The sequence below is a fragment of the Camelus ferus genome, chromosome 28, assembly GCF_009834535.1.
Source record: "Camelus ferus isolate YT-003-E chromosome 28, BCGSAC_Cfer_1.0, whole genome shotgun sequence".
In the NCBI taxonomy this organism is placed as follows: Eukaryota; Metazoa; Chordata; class Mammalia; order Artiodactyla; family Camelidae; genus Camelus; species Camelus ferus.
In genome coordinates this window covers 186,291-209,621 of record NC_045723.1, presented here as the reverse complement: position 1 = coordinate 209,621, position 23,331 = coordinate 186,291, and the positions used below count along the sequence as shown (strand labels likewise).

General features: G+C 51.3%; 1 protein-coding gene and 1 long non-coding RNA gene across 14 annotated transcripts in view; one reads left to right on the top strand and one right to left on the bottom strand.

Moving 5' to 3' along the window:
- Nucleotides 1-23,331, top strand: part of IL1R1 (interleukin 1 receptor type 1) — a 58,898-nt gene that overhangs the window by 24,059 nt on the left and 11,508 nt on the right. Inside the window, exons 1-6 of one of the 13 annotated variants that reach the window (XM_032469761.1) lie at nucleotides 4,641-4,846; nucleotides 13,818-13,977; nucleotides 14,671-14,871; nucleotides 17,013-17,114; nucleotides 19,769-19,835; nucleotides 23,000-23,234. In XM_032469761.1, coding sequence (XP_032325652.1) covers nucleotides 19,775-19,835; nucleotides 23,000-23,234 — 296 coding nt within the window. In that variant the 5' untranslated portion in view covers nucleotides 4,641-4,846; nucleotides 13,818-13,977; nucleotides 14,671-14,871; nucleotides 17,013-17,114; nucleotides 19,769-19,774. Of the gene's footprint in view, nucleotides 1-4,377; nucleotides 4,483-4,640; nucleotides 4,847-13,817; nucleotides 13,978-14,670; nucleotides 14,872-17,012; nucleotides 17,115-19,768; nucleotides 19,836-22,999; nucleotides 23,235-23,331 lie in introns of those variants that run through there. The other 12 variants (XM_032469762.1, XM_032469767.1, XM_032469768.1 and 9 more) reach the window with 12 other exon arrangements.
- Nucleotides 1,838-23,107, bottom strand: LOC116660386. Its single transcript, XR_004315884.1, has 3 exons — nucleotides 22,978-23,107; nucleotides 11,516-11,523; nucleotides 1,838-1,848 (listed from the first exon to the last, which is right to left on the bottom strand). It is a non-coding gene; the product is annotated as an uncharacterized LOC116660386 (long non-coding RNA).

Below are 23,331 nucleotides of genomic sequence, written 5' to 3'. Positions count from 1 at the left end.
GTGCAGGATTGCGAGGAGACAATGGTAGATTTAAAACTATGCTTAAGGAAAGCAGGACTTTTGCTGCCTGTCTTGCATATGACTCAGCACAAAGGTTTCTTGGATGACGTCGGGAAGTTGGTGACGGCTGCCTTTTGGATGGTGGTGGATGATTGGGTTATCGGTGCTTTCAGTTTTGTGTGTTGAAGCATTCGCCAAATCGAAGACAGCTGGTGCCAGAAAGAGGGGCCGCCAGCCCGGTTCTGTGAGGCGTAGCAGTCCCTGGAAGTTACAAAGTGGATCGGCCTCCAGAACTTGCTGCGATCTTTCTGTGTTGACATGGGAAAGACCAGGTCCAGGAATCTCTGCGGTCATGTGCCTCCACTGAGCCAGATGGAAGCTGCGTTAGAACTAAGAGTTGGCCAGGCTGCCAGCCATGTCTGTCTTTTCTCCTTCCTCACAAAGGAGGTTAGGAAATAGTCTGTTGTCCATGGAAGCATTTTGGTGCTTTATACTTTCTCCCGGGCTGTCAGCTCTGGTTCACATGTGGCTGTCTGACTGGTAAAGACCTTGCAAAAATCAGAGGAGCTTGAGTAGAAAGATGATCACAGAAGCCCACACGCAACTGCTTAGAGAAAGGAAGATTGTAAGAGACTCAGATTTAAAAAGTGGTTATTTGGGGGCCAGTCGACGGAAAATGTATGAAAAGAGCAAAAAAACTAGGTCGTAGAAGGAAGTCCATGTAGGGCAGTGGTTTTGAAGTCTATCTCAGGGAACGCTGTGGTTCTGTGAGCAGTTACTGGCAGTCCTAGAAATAACAAAATATAGGCGTGGCCACAATCACAGAGGCCCTGTGTGCGAAAATGTAATTAAAATTTTTCCATCGCTGAAGTCAGTTTAGTTCATGAACCCTCATTTCCATCTGATGCCAGAACAAAGTCTTGCCAGTGCAGAGTTATAATGCAGAGTTGTTTAGTCTCCGATGGATTAAGACTCAGTCTCTGGGGTAACAGCATGATCTGTGCAGAATTCTTCCCTCTCCAGACGGCTTTTTCTCTCTAGACGGTAACTGGAGTTCTCTGGGGCTGGTGGAGGTGGAGGGCAGGTACTGCTTAAGGCTTGTCCCGGCGTCTGGGGAGGGGTTCTGTCCCTAAGTTATCCTCTGGACTTACAGCCCTCAGCTGTGGTCCCGCTTGCACTGCCACGGCTCATCTCAGCCGTTGAGGGTCTGGGATTCTGAACGCTCAAGGGTGCTCTGGATTTTGTAAGGTAGCCTGGCCTCAGGGCCGGGCAGTTCTTTGGTTGGGCTGCCCCTTGGTACGGGCCATGTTGGACCCCAGACTTCACTATGACGTGGGTGGTGTCCAGGGCTACACTGGGGAAGCCCAGCATGCCCCTTTCTTTCAGGGTCCCCTCAGTCTCCCCTTTCAGGAGGAGAGGCGGTGGTGGAGGATGGGGGCACTGAGCCACCTCTCAGAGACCTTCCAGAGTCAGCAAACACCAACCATCTCCCTTCTGCTCCCCTGCTCCCCTGCTGGCTAACCCTGCTCCTCTGGGTGGGAAACATACATTTGCCTTCTTTATATGATGGTACATCCTTCTGAACTCGATGATTTATTTATTTTTTAATTTTTAATTTTTTATTGTAGTGTATGTGTCAATTTCTGGTGTCCAGCATAATGTTTCAGTCATACATATACAAACGTACATTTGTTTTCATATTCTTTCTCATCATAGGTTACTACAAGATACTGAATACAGTTCCCTGTGCTCTACAGTAGAAGCTTGTTGTTTATCTGTTTTATATATAGTCGTGTGTATCTGCAAATCTCGAACTCCCAATTTATCCCTTCCCCTTCTCTTTCCCTACTGGTAACCGTAAGTTTGTTTTCTACGTCTGTGAGTCTGTTTCTGTTTTGTAAATACGTTTATTTGTGTCTTTTTAAAATAGATTCCACATATGAATGATATCATGTGGTGTTTTTCTTTCTCTGACTCACTTCACTTAGTGTGATCATCTCTAGGTCCATCCATATTGCTGCAAATGGCATTATTTCACTCCCTTTCACGGCTGTGCAGTATTCCACTGTGTAAATATACCACAACTTTATCCAGTCATCTGTCGATGGACATTTAGGTTGTTTCCATGTCTTGGCTCTTGTAAATTAGTGCTGCTGTGAACTCTGGGGTGCATGTATCTGAATTTGATGGTTATGATATCAACTTGAGGCTCAGAGTTTGTCAACACTCTGGCTTTGGGGACATTCGAGGAAACAAGCCCACAAATGCTTCCTCTTTAAAGCTTTCAAGCTTAGTGTGAATGTTTATAATGGCCAGTCCTTCAAAAATGTCATGCCTCCTAGGCCATGGGGGCTGTTGTGTGTTTCTGATCATCGGAGCATGCTGTACTGGTCAGTGGGATGCTGTCTCAGGTGCATTGTTAGATGTTCCTCCAGGGAGGCTCAGCGTGCTCTGAGCAGCTTGACAGGTGAGGGATAGACTGAACATCTTCAGGGGATATGGTCTCTCTTAAGGAAGGTGGTCCGGGGGGCGGCAGGCAGTCAAGTCTGCCAAGTGATATGAGTTTCAGAGGTGGGAGGGTGGAGGGACACATGCTCCAGAAAGGGTCCTGGGGCTCTAGATGTTACTTCTATGTCTCATATGTTTTAGTCCAACACCTCTGTCATCATTTTCATAGAGCAGAGTCTTAATGCAAGCCCTTGGCCCCATCCAAAGCATCTGTGTGGTGCTGAGACCGGAGCAGAGGGTGATGTAGGCGTGAGTCTCCACCTCGTGAAGCCTCCGACCCAGAGCGGAGCCAGGCAGGTGGACACACCAGTTACTCTGGGAAGGAAGCAAAGGGAGGAACCGCCAGGGGAGGCGGTCAGCAGGGCTGAGTGATGGGGAGGTGAATTCAGGATCCCAGTAGAGCAGTGGTTACAAGTAAGAAGGGGAGGTCTTCAGATCCCACCTCCGTAATAGGGGTGTTTGAGAGTCCCACCTGGATCTAGGGGCCCTGGTGTCTAGCAGAACAGCTGGGGTAGGGGTGGGTGGGAAGCATCAGAATGTAGAGAAAAATAAAAGGAAAGTGTAATTTTAATTCTGTATTATTACACAAATCAGTTTACTTTCTCCTTGTAAATGGTTAAAAAAAAAAAACCTTCATTGTATAAACAGAAAGATGGTTTATTGCTTCTGAGCTAGTTCTGCAGTGCCGAGCCGAGCCCACCAGTGTCAGTTTCATCAGCTGCCACGGGGGCACACGTGTTGCAGTGGCTTCTGGTGGCAGATTCAGAAAACGGGCATCACTGTGGGAACTTGAATGAACACTTGTTTGCAATCTTGGCTGCATCTTGGAATCACCCAGGAGCTTGAAAAACACTGACGTTCGGGCCTCAGCCCCAGAGATTTTGATGGGACTGATCTGGGTAGGGGCGATCCAGATCTCCCCTGGATTCTAATGTGTGGGCCAGGTTTCTGGAACCACCACCTGAACAGGAATATACCAAGAGACAGAAGATGTGATGAGTTCTCATTGTACTATGTCACTGGGCACAGATTTGAGCTTGTTTCCCTGAGAAAGAGGAGCCATAAGTCTCTGGAACCAGATAAAATAAAAAATGAGAAACGGTCATCATGGGAGGTCCCCAGTCAGCATTAGGGCTGAGGAGTGTTGCTACTCCACCCTTTAGGCATCCTTCCATTTCAGAACTATCTGGGGTGGCTGAGGCCCAGGTTAGCTCAATTCTTGAGTTTCTGACTGGGGTATCAAGCCATGGGTTAGGGAAACGAGCGCCCGCCCAGTCTGGAAGGGATACGGGAAGGGGCGGTGTGTTTTATTAGGAAGGAAGCCATCATCATTTACTCCGTGTCTCCTGGGAGCACGGCCCGAGAAGTCTTCAAAACAAGCTGGGGGCTGGTCACCTGCTGGAGGCACGGAGGGAAAGGGAAGAGCCCCTTGGAGCCCAAGCCAGCGCAGCGGGGACCCCAGCATCCTCCCCTCCCCCGACCGAGGTGTGACCATTCATAGCATTCCTCCGAGTTCAAAGTGAGTGAGTGGGTTTTAAGCGTAAAAGCATCTGAGGTCTGGCCAAGAAGTCTGGTACCAAGACTGTCCCACCTGTAACCTTTCCATTGAGGAGAAAGACAATGACAGTAAAAGTAGCAGGTGACTCTGTGATGTCAACCCTGCACCTGGCCCTGGTGTACAGTATTAGCTCGCTTAATCGTCCCAACCCCTCTGTGGGGCGGGGGCGGGGGCGGGGGCGGGGGGCGGGGGGCGGTGTTGTTATGATCTCTTTTCCCAGAAGAGGAAACGGAGGTACACGGAGGTTCGGGACTCGTCCAAGGTCACAGAACTCCGGAGGCTGGCGGACTGTCAGGCTCGGGGACAGAAGCGTGAGTGTCGCCTCCGGGCGAGGAGTCCTGCGGGTCGCCTGCTCCGTTGGAAGTGGTGCCGGAGACCCCGCAGTGGGTGGAGAGTAGCCGGGTGGCGGGGTCTCGGTGAGTCGCCCCATCTCAGTCCGGGGAGCGCGCCCGCGGGGTTGCCCGGGGCGGGGCGGCGCTGGAAAGGGGCTGCCGGTCTGGCGGCTCCCGGGTGGGGCGGGGTAGGGGCGGTCCTCGGCCTGTCCCCGCCCTCCCCCCGCCCGGGCCCCGCCCTCTCCCCGCCCTCTCCCCGCCCCCGCGGACCCCGATCCCGAGCAGAGCCAGGCTGGAGCCAGAGCGGCGCCCGCACTTCCCGGGCGCGAGGGCGGAGCCGGCCGGGAGCCCGCGGCCCGGGCCTGAGCGCGGGGATGTGACGCCCGCCCGGCTCCCAGGGCGCGCCCCGCCGGCGGGCCACCCTGCACGCCGTCCCCGGGGCGCCCAGGTAGGAGGACGCTGGGGCGCCGGGCCGGGTGCCGGGGGGTTGGGGGAGACTGTGGCTTTGGCACCTTTGCGGCAGCGCGAGGAAAGCCTCCTTTCTCAGTTACCCTTGTGTCAGCTTGTTGCATAAGAGAGTTATGGCGGTTAAATCTCTGGGTTTGGGGGCTTTGTTTTTATTCCCGTGTCAAGCAGGAGTAAAAGTTGTTCACATCTGTCTTCGGGGAGCTTGGCGATGGTTCCGGAGGGTTGTTCTAGGGTGTGTGTGGGTGTGTGTGCGTGTTTGTAAACTGCTTCCAGGCATTTTAATCCGGCCAAGTTCAACTGGTTTGCGAGTATCTCTTTTTAGGGGTTTCGGCTCCAAAGCGTTGTCTCCAGAGAAGATAAGGTATGAATGCCCTAAACGCAGTGGGGCGGGTGACGTGTGGCCCTTGCAGATAAAGGATGATACTGGGTGGTGTAGCTACGGACACCAGGAAGTCACACATTTACAACAGGCATGTCTCTCATTTTACAGTTTATAATCCCCTTTACACTCAGTGCTCTTTTATCCTCCCCACCCCATCTCACTCGTCTTGAGAGTGAGATGCAATTGCCACCCTCCTGTTACAGGGGACGAAGCAGAGGCTTAGACAGAGTGACTAACTTGTTGGAGGGCAGGTACCAGAAGGAGAGACCTCTGAACTCCAAACCCGGTGGCTTCTATTTTATGATGTGATGGCTGCCAACCATCCCGCCCCCCGGGGCTTTCTCCTCTGCGCTGTGTGCGCTGGGTGTGCGGATTCCTGCCCTGGGCAGCTGTTGGAAGTGAATCCTGGAGGGAGGGGCTATTTGTCAGATGGGCACCTTCCCGCGGTCTTGGCTTAGGAACTGAGGTAAGGGATGTGTCTGGGCCACTGGTACCCTGGAGAAAAGGTGAGCGGAGAGCCACGCACCACTGGAGTGTGCCCCTGGCTGAGTGCCAAGCTTCAGGAAGGTGAATGTGAAAACGGGGCTCTGACTGTGAACAGAGAACCAGGGCTGGTGCTGGCGGAGGAGGCCGCCGTTTCCCCAGCTAATCTGTCATGCATCTTTTTCTCTCTTGCCTTCTTTTAGTTTCTTATTTATTTTACATCCTATTTAGTATTTCATCTTCTGTATTCATATTCTACCTTACGTTTTGCACTTGAAAAAAAAACATGGGGCCTTTGGGATGGGATTGGATGGAGAAGGGGTGTGGGAGCCCTGATGTATTTTGTCTTATTTGGCTGGCTGCCATTCTGTTGTATGTGGAGCGGTCACTGCACCTGACCATCCTCAGGTGGCCTCCATGCAATTCTAGGAAAGATATTTGACCTGAATTCTCACATGACCTTGGCAGAGGCAGGACAAAACCCTCCCCATTTTTAATAAGCTCTGCAGGGCCCTCTGTGGCACAGCGTGTCACCAAGACTTTCATTACGGCTCTGAAACACGTAGCATTGTGAGTAATTCCTTCATCGTAGGTGGAACGCTATTTAATATTAGATCCACATACTTACTGAACAGATGTGTGCTGAATGTCTGCTGTGTGCTGAGCACTGTTCCAAGTCCTGAGGGTAGAGCAGTGGACAAGACAGATGCAAATCTCTGTCCTCGAATGGAAGTCACAGAGCATCAGGGGTCTCTCTGCCTAATGGGGTTCTTGGATATTCACCCTGAGGACAGGATGTGGGGACACTGGCTGCCCACAGGCAGGACACTACTTAGCATCTCCCGTCGAGAACACGAGAAGGTGATGGGCACTGAGGCAGCTCTTTGTCTCCCTAGAGAACAGCAGAGGTGCTGAGTGTACCCTGCGGCTCAGCCGGGCCCTTGGACCAGGGCAGATGGAGAACCCGTGACTGGGATGCAGCCGTGGGAGGTGTGTCCACATGGAAGCAGCCTCACTGATTAAAGTGGCCAAGCTGGACAGTTGGAGTGAATCTACCATAGCATAGGGGGCAGGTTACTATTAATTATGCTACATGGTGGATTTGCTGTGGCCTTGCAACTTGGAAGCAGAAAAGTCACCTCACCAGGGGCTCTGGGACGCGCCAGGCCCGCGACGCTCCCTGTCGGCTGCTGTCAGCAGACACAGTTTGCATTTTCCTCCCTTCAAAGTTGCCAGGCGGGCTGACACATTGGCACTGTCAGCAGCTTTGTCCCCGCCCCCTTGCCTGCAGTGGCCCCAGGTGGCGCTGCTTCAGCTGTACTCAGCTGGTGGGAGCTTGCAGAGGACCCTCGCACCAGCGGGATCTCATTAAGGGGCTAGGTTCCTCAAGGTCGCTGGTCACCTGCCTACCTCGGGATTCTAGGCTGCCCCCTCTTTTCATGCGTGTGGCCGAGGAACAGAAACAAATTTTTCATTTCTACCTGTTTCGGAAAGGATTTGTAAGATGCTGTAAATTGACATTAGGATGAAAGAAAGACAAGGGTGGAGACAAAGTGGAGTCCAGAAATGTATAAAACGTAAACCTTAAAGAACTAGGTACTTTTTAAAAAAAAAATTGAAAAATAGTTGATTTACAGTGATTCAGGTGTACAGCAAAGTGATTCAGTTATGCATATCCATCTGTCTGTCCGTCTGTCTATCTATTTATCTACCTACCTATCTATTCTTTATCAGATTCTTTTCTGGTATAGGTTATTACAGGATGTTGACTACAGTTCCCTGTGCTGTACATTAGGTCCTTGTTGTTTATCTATTTTGTATACAGTAGTGTGTACCTTGCAGCCCACTGGGGCTGCAGGGGTGGAGGAGAGCTCACTGCAAGCTCGGCTGGACCAGACAGCAGAGCAAACTAATGAGCATCTCGGGCTGTGTCCGGGCAGTGGTGTTCCTAAAGCCCCCAGGGTGGTTCTAACTGATCAAGGCCGGCAACACCAGTATCCCCTCCTGCAGGCAGTGGGAGGGATCTGCCAGGGCACAGCTGCCTGTGTCTTCAAGATGAAGAAGTGCTCAGGAGAAGTGAAAACATCCCTGATAGAAGTGGGAAGTCTCTCCTGAAGCTTCCCATTTGAGAGATTCAAAGAGCAGCTTTTAGGCATCTCTTAAAGTGACCACCATTAAAGGGCAGTTTGGTGACTGCATTTCAGCGGGACTCACAGAGCTTGTGGTACGGGGAGCATCAAAAGTGACAGCGTCCCGGGCTCTGCACATGTGGCTTCCATGGACCTCATGGACCCCTGAAAATGCAGCTGACGGCTCCCGCCCACGAGTGAAATTAAGAGTTAGATGCTGTCACTTTAGACCAGCGCTTCTTACCCCATTCAGAACCCAGTGACCCCTTTTAACGCAAATATTTTTAAACACCCCCTTTACAATTCCAAAATGATATAATCAAACCTACCTGCAATGTAATTTCTAAATAACCGATATAATAGTAGATATAAAGAATAAGTAAAGTAATTTGGGTTAAAATGATGTATTTTGGTGTGAGCCAAACCAGGACCGGATGAGGTCACTGGCGCTTTATGCAGACTGAGCACTGGGTCTTGTGGGGCGGCTGCCTGTGCAGTCTGGAGCAGGAGCGTCCCGGCGGACATCTATACTCCACTGGATGAGAACTGACTCCTGGTCGGGATCTAAATGATGGTCGAAGGCCAGTCCTCCCTCTGTTTTCATAGGGGTTGCACCCCTGGAGAATTCAGTGTCTATGAAAATTGTTCCAACAAAATGTATTTTACCTAAGTGTAGGGTGGAGTGGGGCGCTAGGCTCCCATAGTGATAAATGATGCTTCCATCAGTGTGAATGTCTGCGGGGGCCTGGAGGTCAATCAGGATGAGGGACCAGTCTTCACTGGGTGGGGCTGATTCCCGTCTGTGACTCCGCCACTAAATGCACCGCTAGTGAATGGCCACCCACAGCTTCCAAAGTGCTCCTTCGGGGAAATGCTGGCCCCGTCGAGAACCACTGCTTTCTCTGCATCACTTGGTAGTGAGTGGTGAGAGCGCTGATGCGGGTGTGTGCCCTGAAATGACACGGTGCTGATAAGAGCAGGTGTGAGCTGGCCGTCTGGATGCACGCGCGTCAGCTGTCAGAGGGTCACGGAGGAGGTGATAAAATCAGAACCCTGGGGGCGAGTGCAGCAGGGGCTGACTGCTCAGAGGGGCCTGGGAGATTTAGGGGGGGATGGAAATGGTTTCTATCCCGGTGGGGGTGTCCTGGTGTATACAGTTGTCATAGGTTGTGGAATTGTACACTTAAGATTTGTTGTGTATTTGACCGGATGCATGTGGTTTTAAAAGAATTTTTTAAATTTCTCTTTTTTTTAATGGAGTTGCTAGGATTGAACCCAGGACCTCGTGCGTGCTAAGCACGCGTTCCACCGCTGAGCTGCGCCCTCCCCCTGACCGTGTGCATGTTTTAGCTCAATGAAAAAGCCCGCAGGAGTGAAAACACTGGAAGATGCTTGCAGAGGCTGTCTGGTCCTCTGAGATTCACCTGCAGACCCCACTCTGAGAAACAGGACTGTTCTCACGTGACCAAGGGACTTACTCTTGCTCACAGTGGACTTTCTGCAAGTCCTGCGTGGCCGGACTCAGTATCAGAGCCTTTGGCAAGTGTCTGGGATGGGGCTGTCCTGCAGGGGTGAGACACTGGAGGGGGCGAGTCTATGTGCTGGAAAGCACCCCAGGGACAGAGACCAGAGCCCCTCCTACTGCCGGGCCTGGTGTCTCTTGTCCAGAAGAGAGATGGAGACCTCGTCGAACTCCAGCCCAGCGGTCAAGCCCGTTCCCGTCTGCAGCCCGCTTTTGGCCAGAATCACAACCCTCTGAGCCTCGTTTCCCCCTCTGCCCCGAACGCCCACGTGACCCACCAGTTTGGTGGCTTTGTGCCTTGTGGAAACTGAGATTTCCTAGCAACACAGGAAACCTCCGTGGCTATTTTTACTTTATCTGCATGTCCTGTAGGTGATGTTCTTATGATGAAAAAACTTTCCCTGCCCCGTTTGTTAGGATAAATAAGTCAGAGAGTTCAGTGAGCTAGGCTTTGCTCTCCGTCTGCTGATAGGAAGATCATCGATGTTTCAGTGTTTCTTGGACCTTCTGAGAGGATGGGGGTTCCCGTGGCCTCTGTGTGGGATGGTTCTGTTTGCTCAGAGTCGCGTAAAGCTTTGTCTTGAGGGGAGAGTTGGTGACAGTCATGCTGACCTCAAGTCAGGGCTTGGGGTGTCCTGCATGTTATTTGTTCATCTCTACGGAGGGGAAACAGTCCTGTCACATTGGGAGCGCACCGTGGGGACCCCCAGAAGGTCCCTTCTGTGTTGTCCTTCCCTGTGGCGCATGAGGAGCCGTCTGGGGTCTCCTCCGTCCTTAGTGTGGGCTGCCCTGTGTGTCTGTAGTTTGTGGGTTCTCGATGCTTCTCTTTCTCATGATTGGGACTGAACAGAGATGACTGCAGGTTTATGGAGGATGGTGCCTCTCAGATTTTATCTCCAAAGGATTCCAGGAAATGCTCAACCAGCTCTCCAAGGCATCACCGGGGGGGCTAGTTCTCGATGCCTCTTGCTTTATCTCTGAGACTCTCCTTTCCTCTTCACGATACAGCCATGTCTCCTCTAATATGACAGTCACACCCCACCCCCCCTAGAAAATCCTCAGATAAAATCATGACCCCGGGAGGATAGACTCTGATTCCCTGACTGTCTGCAGCTTCTCTGGGGGGGGGGGGGGTTGTGGATTTCGTTTAGGAAACAAGGTCTTGTACCAAACAGAATTTTCAAGTATTTTCCACCATCATGTGGTTCTCCGACTTTATAAGTAAGTTCCTTTTTTTGCCTTATCTTTAAAATGACATTTTGGTCTCAGCAATATTAGAGAGTGTTTCATAGCTGGTTGAATCCCTGTAACAGGTGAGGATTGTAATTATGGGCTTCTCTGTAACACCGTAGCCCGTTTCCCATACATGTTTCTACTGATTTTCGACAGAACGTGTGGGCTGTGACATTTCAGGGGCTGAAGGACCTACTTTGTCATCCTTGCTTTTCTCAGGGAGTCACTCACTGTCATTCTTGGTTAGAGGCAATCGTGTTGAAGCCTGATTCTCTGAATGTGTCTGGATTACGTCAGAGGCGCACGTAGACCACGTGGGTTAACGTTTGGGATGGGAAGTTGTTTTAAACAATGCCGCCCGCTTCTTTACGAGGCACTCAGTGTGGGCAGTGAGTTGGCATGAGGTGGAAACATGGAAAGTACCGTTAGGATTTCCTTCTACAGCTAAGAGGTGGGGTCTGCTACTTCGGGCCCTGGAAGAGGGAGGGGCCCCCAATGCCGTCATCCCTCTCTCCTTGGGTTTCCGCAGAAACTTCCCTTAGACCCGGGCAAGAGAGGTCCCACCCCGGCCGTGTGCTTTGGAGGGTTCCGCTCTGCTTCTCAGCGAGCAGTGGTCCGGAGTCTGTTGGGCCAAGGGGATGGTCCCGGGACCCGGGAGCCCTGAAATTCCCTTCCCAAATAGCCTGGACTCGGATTCCAGGACCTATGCAGGGTTGTCCACTGCCTGTGGGCCTCCCTGGTCTGCAGAGTGGCCGGGGCCATATGGGGGAATGTCTGCCTGTGTGCACGCTCAGGGCCCCCACAGGACGGGATGGAGCTGGGGGCAGGCTTGGAGGTTCATGGAGATGGAAGCTGCCTGAGCACCCTGGGGCACTGCACCCTGAAAACCCCGTGTGGGACCACGCCGCCTGGATGCTGCCCCCAGCTCCAGCCTCTGCTCCCAGTCTCCCCAGAACGGGGCCCACTCAGCTCGTGTGGCTTCGCAATGCCTGGGGTGCATCTGCTGGGTGCCCCCGCGGTCCCGGGCCTGGCTCTGTCCTGGAAGGCAAGTCACATGTGAGGGAATTCCTCACAAACAAGAAGGGAATTCCTCAAGGCTGCTGGAAATCTCTCAAGACTAAGAAGGCCTTTAGAGATGCTTTGTGGCCCCAAAGTAGGAGCCTGTGCTCCCGCCCCCTTTGCGGGGCATTGGGCCTTGATACCCCTTGGGTTCTTGTGACAGCCCCTTCCTCCCACCGATGTCTCTTTTCCTGTGTCTGCACTGAGTGTGGGATCTCTCACAGTGACAGGAAGGTGCTCTGGACGAAGTCAGTCCTTCCCGGAAGGGGGGCGTTAGTGGGGGTCCCTTAGGCTCGTTGTAAATTCTTATACTTAATCTCTGTCCTTATAATTTAGCTCTCACTGAAGTTTCTCACTTGCATTGTCACTTTATCTTTAGTAAACCAATAGTTTTGTATGTATGTTCCACGTACCACATAGTCATGTTGAGACATCCTGGCTTCCAAATATGTCGTCATCACCAAAAACCAATGGGAACTGTACTCGGGAGGTTCCCAGGGGCTCCCCCTTTCACGTGAGCGTCACAGAAAGCCATGCTTCCTGCTTTCACCCCGTGGTGTGCTGGAGTGAATGGACCAGACCAGGCGGCTGGGGGTGGGGGGAGGTTAGCCGAGGACTGGGGTCGCCCCAGGCCCCCTTGATGACGGCCCCGGGTCGTGCACGGGAGCCTCAGTGCACCACTGTGTCCCTGCACCCCAGCTGGAAGCCGCCACGGGGAGGATGTCAGCAGGTCGGGGAAATTTCATACGTATCACAGGCATCATGCACCAGGGCGGGAAGGGGGGCGGTGTCAGGGCTTGTTAATTTACCGGGGGAGCTAATCGTCTTATTTTATGTGGAAAATTCATCTGAGAAACAACATGGGGGAATAAATCTGTGGCTTTTCGTTGTCAATACTTTCTAAAAGGCTATTTTGAATTTTACTACAAGCTGATTTCAAAAATCACCTTGGACTTGGCTAAGTTGCCACTGGATAGGGAGGTGATGTTTGCCGAGTATTCTTTCTGGCCTCAAAGCTCTCAGCCTCCAGCCTTGCTCTGGCTGCTCTGTCCCTCAGAGCCCCCAGCCCTCCGGTGTGAGTCCCGTGTCTCACGCCTTAGGTAGTGGTCCACCTCCTCCTGTGTGATTGCCGGCCGCCGCCAGACTCGAGTTTATGTTCTCTGACTCACACGCGGTCTCTGCATCCCATCCCTCCCGCTAGATTCTTGGCAAGATTGGTTTTGGTCCCTTTTTGGTCTGATGCCAAGAGGGTGGGTGGGTGGATCCCTCCCTCTTTCTCCCTCCCTCCCTCCCTCTTTCTTCTCCTCCTCCTCCTCCCTCTCTTTCGACCACGAGTACTTCTTGGGCGCTTACCACATCACAGGAGTGTGGGGGATGAGTGAGTCTGCCCTGGACCTTTCCCGCCTGGCCAGGTGGGGAAGTCCAGCGGCCAGGGGAGCTGTCCAGTGTGGCCAGAGCCCTGGGTCCTGGCGCAGACGTCTGAGGCCCCTGTGTGCAGTGCCGGGAAGAACCCATGTGATGTGGCTCTCTTGGCTGAGGAGGAAGTTGGGGTGGGGTATGCGGGGCCCCTGGGAGCGGCTTCCAATCAGAATCTGCCCAGAGCTGGTCAGAAGTCACAGGAGAAGCTGGCCCACCAGGAAGGTCAAATTGGTCGACGGTCTTAGGAAGGACCGTAGAGGCACCATGGAGGCAGCAGGGCCAAAGGCTTACAGGTGTGCCAGGAGGGGAGCCTGAGAAGGAAATGGCCAGGGGGTGATGGAGGAGAGGGGGCGGGGCCCTCATCCCAGGGAGTCAGGAAGGGGAAGTGGGGGGGTGGGACCACTTGCTCTAGAGCCGTCCAGAAAGATGGGGACTGGGGGGCCCTTCGCAGAGACAAACCAGGAGCCTGTGGTGGGGCCGTGAGGCTGGTGGGCAGAGGGCAGGCCGTTCAGCAGTGGATGTGAAAATTCTTTTCCGAAGCTTCTGGGGCAAAGAGGAAGAGGGAAAGTGAAGTGGTTAGGGGAACGGACGTGGGGAGTCAGCTTCCCTGCAGAAGGTTTCTTGGGCCTTCCAAGTAAATTCACCGCATGTGCCTGCTCCTGTCCCCCAATTTCACTCTGTTAATTTCTCCCTGACATGTGCATCGGGTCCCCGTCGGCTGCAGCCATTTCTGGGCCGCACAGCTGCAGGCAGGGAGGGCCCTGCGCTGGGACTGCAGACGGAAGACCCGGGGAGCTGCTCCTTGGTCTCGTGCCCTGTTATGACTCACACTGATGAGCTCTGCCACTTTGATAGGATGCCCTGTGCTTTCTCATAAGTCCGAAGTGAGTAACAGGGGTGGTACGTTTAGTCCAAGCAGAACGTTTGGCGTTGAATTAGTCAGGCTATTTGATCCGTTGGGCATTCAAAGACCTTATACTTAGTCCTTACAAGCTTTTCAGAGGCCTAAGAACATGATTCAGACCTGAAAAAAAAAATTAGACTCCAAAATACTAAAAGTAAATTGCAAAACCAGGACTGAATGTTGAAATGTCTACAGGACGTAACAGCAGGGTGATCCCAGCTCCGCATTTTTGGAGTTGGCTCAGATTACATAATTTGGGATGCAGATGTGTTAATGTGCTTGGTGTCAGGAAGGGGGAGGACCTGGAGAGGGTGCCTGGCTGTTTCTCCTGGCCCCTGTGTTTCTCTGCGTGTTATTCCTGAGATGCGTGAAGCCGGGCTCCCTGTGGTGGGTTAGCTCATTCCTGCATCCCTGTGTCCAGACAAGCGCCAGCTGCGTGTGTTTCACCAAAATGAGCTGGGGGTTGTCAGCCTCTGTGCGCCTCACCCCTGACGCGATTTTCTGAAACTGTTTTCTCAAGGGACTGTGGAACACATGCTCTCTAAACCCGAGACTCATCTTTGAGAGCTTGTTCTGGTTTTTGGGGGGGTGCCTTGAGATCTGTGCGGCGCTCGCTGGTTTAACTAACCTTCTTCGTTCAAGCTCACGCCCACGTGTGCTCCTTCTGCCCCAGGTAGATGCGCCCCTTAGAGATGGTGACTCCCTCCTGAGAAGCAGGACCACCTCCGGCAGGTAAAGGCCTCCTCCGTGGTGACCGGGCTGCTTCGCCCCAGGGCCCCGCCGGCCTTTCCTCATCTGCCGCCAACGCCTTGCAGCCTGTTTCACGTAGCTCTGGACTATCTCCCGCTGCACGCAGAGTATTTTGTTTCCGTCGGTATGTTTTTTGGGGGACAGATGCATGGTTTTATCTGATTTTGGAAGGGGTCTGGGAGCCCCTTGAGAGACCCCGCTGAACCCTTCTCCCAGGGTTGCCTCCCCCTGGGCCATGGCTGTGACCAGGTGACGCAGCCTCAAGTCCATGTCACCCCAGGCTCTGTGTCCACGTCACTTAACTTGCACCTCACTCTCAGACTCTCCATTTCTGTCACGTTGTAGTCCCGGGAGACACAGGCCAGTGACTCAGTGAGTGACCCCTGGGCATCTCCTCCGCTCTGTGGGTGTTAGAAGCTGCCCTCCTCGCCTGCCCTGCCCCTCGCTGGTCCTGCCTGAGTGAACCAGGCCTGGTGGGTCCCAGGACCACTCAGTCGCGCCTTCTCTCACTTGCCTTTGAGTGGGTCTCAGATATGCCCCCCTCTGTCTGTCTGTCTGTCTGTCACTGCCTGCATCCCCGCTCACCTGGACAGCCTCCCCGACTGCCTGCTCTCCCCGCCTCCCCTGCTCATCTCCTGTACATATTCCGCAGGGGTGCCAAAATTTCCATAAAAAAAGAAAATCTGATCGTACACCACCCTGTGACTTAAAACCTCTGAGTGACTATTCTGTCACCGACACACTGCAGTCCCAGCTCCGCAGCAAGGCTCTTTGTGTCCCGGGCCCTTTCCGTCTCTCCAGCTTTGCTTCTCAGCACCTCTTTGACTTTGCTCCGGAACACGAGGGTGCTGGTCTCCCCCATGCTGTCTCCACCCTGTGGCTCAGGTAACACTCGTTCAGGAGCCCTCCTCCAGTCCGTGTTAGGCCCTGTCTTCCCTCACGTCTGGGGCATCGCTCTCCCCGTGGACGGTCCTGCATCTCGGTGTGACTCTGTGGACGTGCCCCCTCTCCCCGCTGGCTGCTGAGCAACTTGAGCCAGACCTGGGTCGTTATTCCTAGTTTTGTTCCCAGGACCAAGTGCAGACGCAGGGATGGAGTAGAACTTCCGTGTACAGTTGTAGAATTCGGCAGCGAATGAACAAAAAAATGAATGGGTCTCTGGGAACATTTTACCAAAACTTAACATCTGTCATCAGAACGTGGGGTGATTTATAATCAGTTGCTCACTTCGGAGTGTGACCACTTGCCAGACCATGTACTAAGCCCTTCCCACGTGACAACTCATTTGCCTTCAACCGCAAGTCCTGTTAACATCAACCCCATTTTGTCCAAAGGGGGAACTGCGACAAGGATGCTGAGCTTTTCCCCATCATGTGCCATCGATGGGCACCTGGGGTGTGTCTCGTGGTCACACGTAGCTGATGGCCTGAACTGTGATTGTCCCGAAGAGCCAGTTCTCATTTTATATATTTTACTCTCTCTATTTTAAGTTGTTACAGTGATTTTTTTCCCCTGGCACCAGCACTCTGCCTGGCCTACAGTAGAACACAGATTGTTAAGGGCCGTCCTGACTTGGCCAGCCTTTCAACGACAGGCCGTGTGAAGGCCGGCCGGGTTTGGCCTCATCCTTGGAATGTCTGTGTTGTTTCTTGGGCATAAAGGGATGCTTGTTAATTTTTGTCAGGAACGTGATTAGTTTGATCTTGGGTGGTGCGTCTTTACCTATTTCCTCTCCATTGGCCGCACTCCCTAGATCATGTGATCCTTAACCCCCATCCTTGGGTCTGGAGCTGACCCTCCCCGCACCTTGCCCTAGGGTCCTGGGGATGGACAGAGATTCAGAAAGTCCCCTGCTTTTTCCTGGAGCAGTTCCGGGGCAGGTGAAGTAAAACCTGGACCCCTGGGGCCGGGCTCCCGTGTCTGAGGAAGGGGTCTGAGGTCACCCAGCTCATCGCCACCTGTACACATGAGGGCACAGAGGCCCAGGTGGAGTCGTGTCCAAGATCACACTGGCCTTGGACTTGCAATCGTGAAACGTCTTTTGTCCACAATTAATTTGGAATTCTGCCCGGCACCTTCCCTGTCGTCTCCCCACCCAGTCATCGAACAAGCCAGAGCTTGTGACTCAATGAACTAACCGCTGACAGGGTTTGGTTGATTTCCAACCAAACTGGCTTTATTTTGCTTTAATTAATCTGAGTAATGGATTGACCTGGAACAGGTAGTTGGGGAACGTTTTAACCCTTTATTTTCTCTTTGCCACAGAGACTTAGAACACGTCCTTGTGGTGACAGAGAGAGGTGATAAGCCAGCCTGCAAGACATCGACGCCCTCTGTCTTGTGTAACGATCCGAATAGAGTTTAAAGGTAAATACTGTAATAATGCTATTCATCTAGACGGAGCGTGAGGGGAGGCCATTGACATGAGTAAAATGACAGGATTACAGGATTTTTAAGGAATGTGGTCTCACTGCTCTGAGGCCGGTGTCAAAGGTTGAATCAGGTGCAGGGATCATTGTCCTCCTTCTGGAGGTGACCTGAGGGGACTGCAGTCCGGGGGGTCACTCAGGCTTAGCATGTCTTTTCTTACCTGCGTTTGCGGGCAAACCTCGGAGGGGTGGTGGCTTTGGTTCCAGACCACTGTGGTAAAACTTGTACCGCGGTAAAACGAGGAGTCACACGGATGTTTTGTTTTCCCAGTTCATATAAAAGTTACGTTTACACTATACCACAGTCTATTAAATGTACAGTCGCGTTAGGTCTTAAAAAAAGTACATACCTTAACTGAAAGATACTTCATTGCTAAAAAATGCTACCCATCACCTGAGCCTAAAGCGAGTTGTAATCTTTTTGCTGGTGGAGGGTGCTGCCTTGATGTTGACAGCTGCTGGCTGGTCAGGGTGTGGTTTCTGAAGGCTTGGGTGTCTGTGGCTATTTCTTAAAATGAGACAACGATGAGGTTTGCTGCATCGACGGATGCCTCCTTTCACTTGCTCCCTTAGAGGCCACTGCAGGGTTATTAATTGGCCTAATTTTGTGTCTCAGGGCGGCCCAAGGAGAGAGATGGGGGTACGGCCAGGTGGCCATTGGGTGGAGCAGTCAGAAAACACACATTTATTGATTAAGTTTGCTGTCTTATGTGGACCCCGTTTGTGGCACCCCAAAACAAATCACAATAGTAACATCAAAGATCACCGATCCCAGATCAACATAACAGATATGACAGTGATGAAAAAGTCTGAAATATTGTTGAGAAGTACCAAAATGTGACACAGAGACGGGAAGTGAGCAAATGCTTTTGGAAAAACGGTGCCGACAGACTTGCCGGAGGCAGCGTTGCCACCAGCCTTTAATTTGTAAGAAACACAGGATCTGTGAGATGCAGGAAAGTGAAGCGCAATGAAACAAGGTCGGCCTGTATTTAAAAAACACTTTGTAGCTTTTTTTTATACCTTTTAATACCACTTCTTAAATAGAACATTTTCCATCTAATATTCAAGTGATCACATTGCATTCAAGTCTGAATTTGTGATGCCTTAGTTAAAATAGTTCCATGTTTGCAGTTAACTTATGGCCACAGATAAGAATATAGGCAAGTTTCATCTCCTGTAAAACTAAAAGGGCAGATTTTTTCCAAAGCATGGAATTACACGGTCTGCTCTGGCCATGGCCCCTGAGGTGGGAGAGAGGGTTAGAATTTCTTTAGTTCATCTTTTTGCTCATACCATGAGCACTTACCACGGGCTTCCGAGTTCCAAGTGCAGCGCTGGGTGCTGTAGGTGTGGTGATAAGCAGGCCGTGGTTCCTGCCCCCATGAGGCTTCCTGCCCTGGGGTGATGGTAGTGACCTGTGCTAGGGGCCATGGACCGGCACTGACCAGGTTGCTCTGGGAGCCCAGAGGAGGAGGGCCTAGCCTGGCAAGGCTCTGAGGGGCTCCCTGCACTGGTGGGAGGATGACCCCCGATGCGACCTGATGAGTTGGGAGGTGCTCTCCCCGCCAGGTTCAGGGTGGAGGGAATAGCAAAGGGGAGGGCTCTGAGGTGGGAGATCAGGTCCAGGGGAGGGCTGATGAGTGCACTGGGTTTGGGGAGAGGGAGACAGGGGCAGGGGACTCAGTCTAGGGGGAGAAGTCAGAGCCTCAGCACAGAGGACCTGGATGCTTTTGCTGAGGGTGTGGGCTTCTTTGGGTGCCAGTGCAGGGGTCTTGAACCCATCATTTGGTGAGTATGAATTTGTAAGCCCTTTGGACTGAATGGAACCAGTAAGTCCACAGGCAGAGAGACAGGAGGGGAGCCAGTTGGCCTAATTTTTCCAGGCAGGAGCTGGTGACTGTTCAGCAGTGAGTGTGAGTGAACTGGGCAGGTTGATGGTCTCAGGAGACAGACTGGTTAGGACTGAGGACTGCAGCTCTGGGGGTGGCGGCATAAGGGCCACGGAGCCCAGGCCTCTCACCGGATGGGTGGGTGGGTGGGTGTGTGTCTGGCAATGGTGTCCCTGTTACTGAGTTGGGGAGCAGGCCTGGTGGGGAGAATGAGTTTGGTTTGGGGCCCGTGGAGTGTGAGGAATTCATAGGTCTTTGAACAGACTTGTGCACGAGTTCCCTGGAAGTGCGAGGCTGGAATTGACTGCACCGACGTGTGCAGTACACTTACCCCACTCAGGAGCACCGAACAGGAACATTCAAAAGGGAAAACTTCAGTAAACTGAACACGAACTTCATTTGGATGGACGTTTTGTTAATCTTAAGCTGTGTGACTTTGTCCCTAATTCTGTCAAAAATCTCCACCTTCCTTTTCCCCGTTTCCATTCAGAAGCATGGTCACATGAATGATGTAGGGGGCTGACCCATCAGAGACAATGTATTAGATAATTAACTGTATTATGTCATATGCTTTTAGGTGTAGACAGAACAAGGGCAGATGAGGGTGGGGCCAGGTGGGGAGTCAGCGTATGTAGTTTTAGAGATTTTTGGGGGGAATAGTAACATTTAAAATTTTTCTTTCATTCCTCTGTTTCTCCAGGAGAATATGAAAGTATTACTCAGGCTTGTTTGCTTCATAGCTCTACTGATTTCTTCTCTGGAGGCTGGTAAGTCGGCATTTCCCTGTGTGCTTGTCTGCTAAGAAAATCTGTTATGAAGGACCTTCCCTAACCGAGTCATTGTGTTCCCTGTTTCTGCGGACTCCGGGGACACAGCCTCCTGGTCACAGAGCTGTGATGCTGGGTGTCCTGTCAACAACTTGACTTCTCCTTCTGTCATTTTCACTTGGGAAACTGAGGCCCAGTGAGGTTGAGAGCCCGAGGTCCTGCAGCCTGTTTCAGAGCAAGACCTAAAATCCAGGTCTCCGGTGTCTAGTCCAGGCGTCTCCCCACTTTGTAACCGATTGACAAGTACAGTACGCGAAATCTTGGCTTTCATTTGGGAGAGGCGTTACATTGTCTTTATGAATCCACAGCTGAAAGGCATCAGGAGACAGTTCTTTATCTTCTCTAGTTATTCATTGTCTCTCCTCCCCTCTCCCTCTCTTCCTACAAATGCATTTAGCCCCTACCATGTGCCAGGCACAGCAGTGAGTCATCCAGGCAGAAGTATCTGCCTGCATGGGGTTCACCTCCCAGCAGGGGAGAGAGACTGTATATTGGATAAGTAAATATGTTTTATGTCATATGGTGGTACGTGTAGACAGAACAAGGGCAAATGAGGGGAAAAGAACAAAAAGCAGGAAAGGAACGTATAAAGTTTTGGGATGGGGGTGGGCAGAGGTTAAATTTTTTAATACGGTGGCCAGAAAAGGCCTCACTGAGTTTTGACTTTTGAGTTGAACCTGAAGGAGTGGGGAAGAGAGGGTGGAGCTATGTAGATATCAGGTTAGGGGTGAGGAAGCATTCCGGGCAGCATGTGCCAAGGCCCTGAGGCCAAGAGGATCGGCACGAACAGGAAATGAAGTACCAGTGTGGTTGCAGCAGAGTGAAAGGTGAGGGATATGAAGAGGGATGAGGTCGTCTGGGTAATGGGGGTTGGAGGAGGGTTGACTGTGTGGACCTTTCTAAGGATCTCAGCTTGTACTCTGAGATGGGAAGACTGGGGTTCTTTGTTTAAAACCAGAGAGCTGCTCTAACGTATATTTTACAGGCTCATTCTGGTTCTTTTATGGTGAACGGATCAGAGGGAGGCAAAGGCAGAAATAGGGTGGCCACTTAGAAGGCCATGACAGTAATCCAGGCAAACTGAAATGGTAGCATATCTGAGGGTGACAAGGGGAAGTGAGCAGTCAAGGGTTGGATATATCTGGAGGACAGAGACTAGAGGGCTTGCAGATGGACTGGATGTGGGTGTGAGGGAAAGAGAAGAATCAAAGATGACTAAGGGTTTGGCTTGAGCAGATGCAAGGTGGGCTTGCCGTAAATGGGTTGGGGGAAGGGCAGGTATTCAGACTGGGCATGTGAAGTTCAGCTGCCCAAATAAGGATGCTGACTAAGTGGTCTGGAGCCCAAAGGTTGGAGGCATAAAATTGACCTCAGCAAGCTGGTATTAGAACCATGAGACTAGACGAGACCACCTGGGGAGCGAGTATGGTTAGAAGAGAAAAGAACTCCAAGGGCTGAACCTGGCAGCCTCTGAGGACTGGTGGTCAGGGTCCCACTCATCCGAGAACCAGTGAAAGACTGGCCTGAACTGTAGGAGGCGAACCAGACAAATGCCCTGAACCCAAGTGAAGAACGCGGTTCAGGATGCGAGAATATACCACGTGTCCCATGCAGATGTGTCAAGAGATAAAGAGATTTCGTATCACATGTGCTGAACTTGTCCTGCAGCTAACTACCGCCCTGTTTCTTTTGTCCCATCATTTTTCTCTCTGTGTTTCGTTTTGAAGAGTTTCTAATGCTGTATCTTGAAATTCACTAAGCTTCTCTTTTGCGGTGTCAAATCGGCCATTAATCACGTCCCATGTGTTTTTTTAAGTCAACACTGTAGTTAGTTTTCATCTCGAGAAGTTTGATTTTGTTTTTTTTCAATCTCTTTCATTTTTCTACTCAACATGCTTGGTATGGAACCTTGAATACATGGAGCATGATAGTAATAACTACTTTAATTTTCCATCCCTTCTATCGTCTGTGTCACTTATGGGTCAGTTTTGATAGGACTGACTTTTTCCCTCCTTATTATTAGTTATATTATGCAGCCTTTTCACACGCCTAGTAATTTTTGATTGGATGCTAGCTATTGTAGATTTTACCACGTTGGGTGTTGGATTTATTTATTAATTTTTTATTACAAAAAATATTCTTGAGCTTTGTTCTTCCACAAGGCTGGTTGATCCTTTCGGGTCATGCTTTTAAGCTTTGCTAGGCAGGATCAGAACAAGGTTTATTCTAGGCCTAATTTGCTCTGTCTACTGAGTCACGTCTCTTCTGGGTTCTCCACCTGATGCCCCTGATGGATGAGGCTGTCCGTTCCGGCTGTTGAGAGCAGCCGCTATTCCCAGAGTGTGGGTGTGTGTGCTTCAGGTGTTGTTCATGCCAGTCCTTTTGGCAATTCTTGCTCTGGCCTTCGACAGTTTTCTTACACGCTTATGCTAATTGATTCCCAGCTGAAAACGTGAGGGGGACTCCCTGTAGACTTCCAAAGCTCGCTCCCTGTCTGTGTGCAGCTCTGACCTCTTTGGTACTTTGCCCTGCAGTCTCCTGGTTTACCTGGACCTGTAGCTCCATCTCCTCAGCTCGAGAGAGAGGACAAGGGGCTTTGCCATTGTCTCCTCCCTGCAGTGTCATGGCCTAGAGTCTCTCTCTAGACAGTAATTTGGGAAAAACCATTGCCCCTGCACCCTCTTTGTTTCCCGTCTTTCTGGCATTTCTGTCCTCTGTTCCCTGATGTTCAATGCCTTGAACATTGTTGTTTTATATACTTCGTCCATTTTTTAGTTGTTCACTTGGGAGGGTAACTTCTGGTTATTCTGTCTTTTAACTGAAGCAGAATATCTGAGCTGAATATCTCTCCTGTTACCTTATCCCCAATTTTTAGCTGGATAGAAAGGAGGTTAAATGACCTGCTGAAGGCACACAGGTAGTGAGTGATGCACTGGATTTGAATCTGAATCTTTCAGACTCCCAAGATAATTCTCTTAATCATAAGGCTGTTAACACTCTCATGTGTAACACGAATTGACATGCTTCATCACTGATGCTCTTCTGTTTAGACAGTACATGAAGAAACACTGAGAGAAATGACTTTCCCTTTCTCCCTTTTAAAGACAAATGTGAGGAACGTGAAGAACAAGTAATTTTAGTTTCATCTGCACATGAAGTTGATGTCCGTTCGTGTCCTCTTATCCCAAGTGAAAACAAAGGCACTATAATTTGGTATAAAAATGACAGCAAGACAGTGGTGTCTACGGAGAGAGACTCCAGGGTCCATCAGCACAAAGATAAACTTTGGTTTGTTCCTGCTAAGGTGGAGGATTCAGGACATTACTACTGTGCAGTAAGGTAAGAGAGGGATTCATCTGTTACCAACCTGTGTCCTGTGGACCTGCCATGGCTAAGGACAGAAAAATCTTCTAATAAACCTCTTTTGATTTATTTT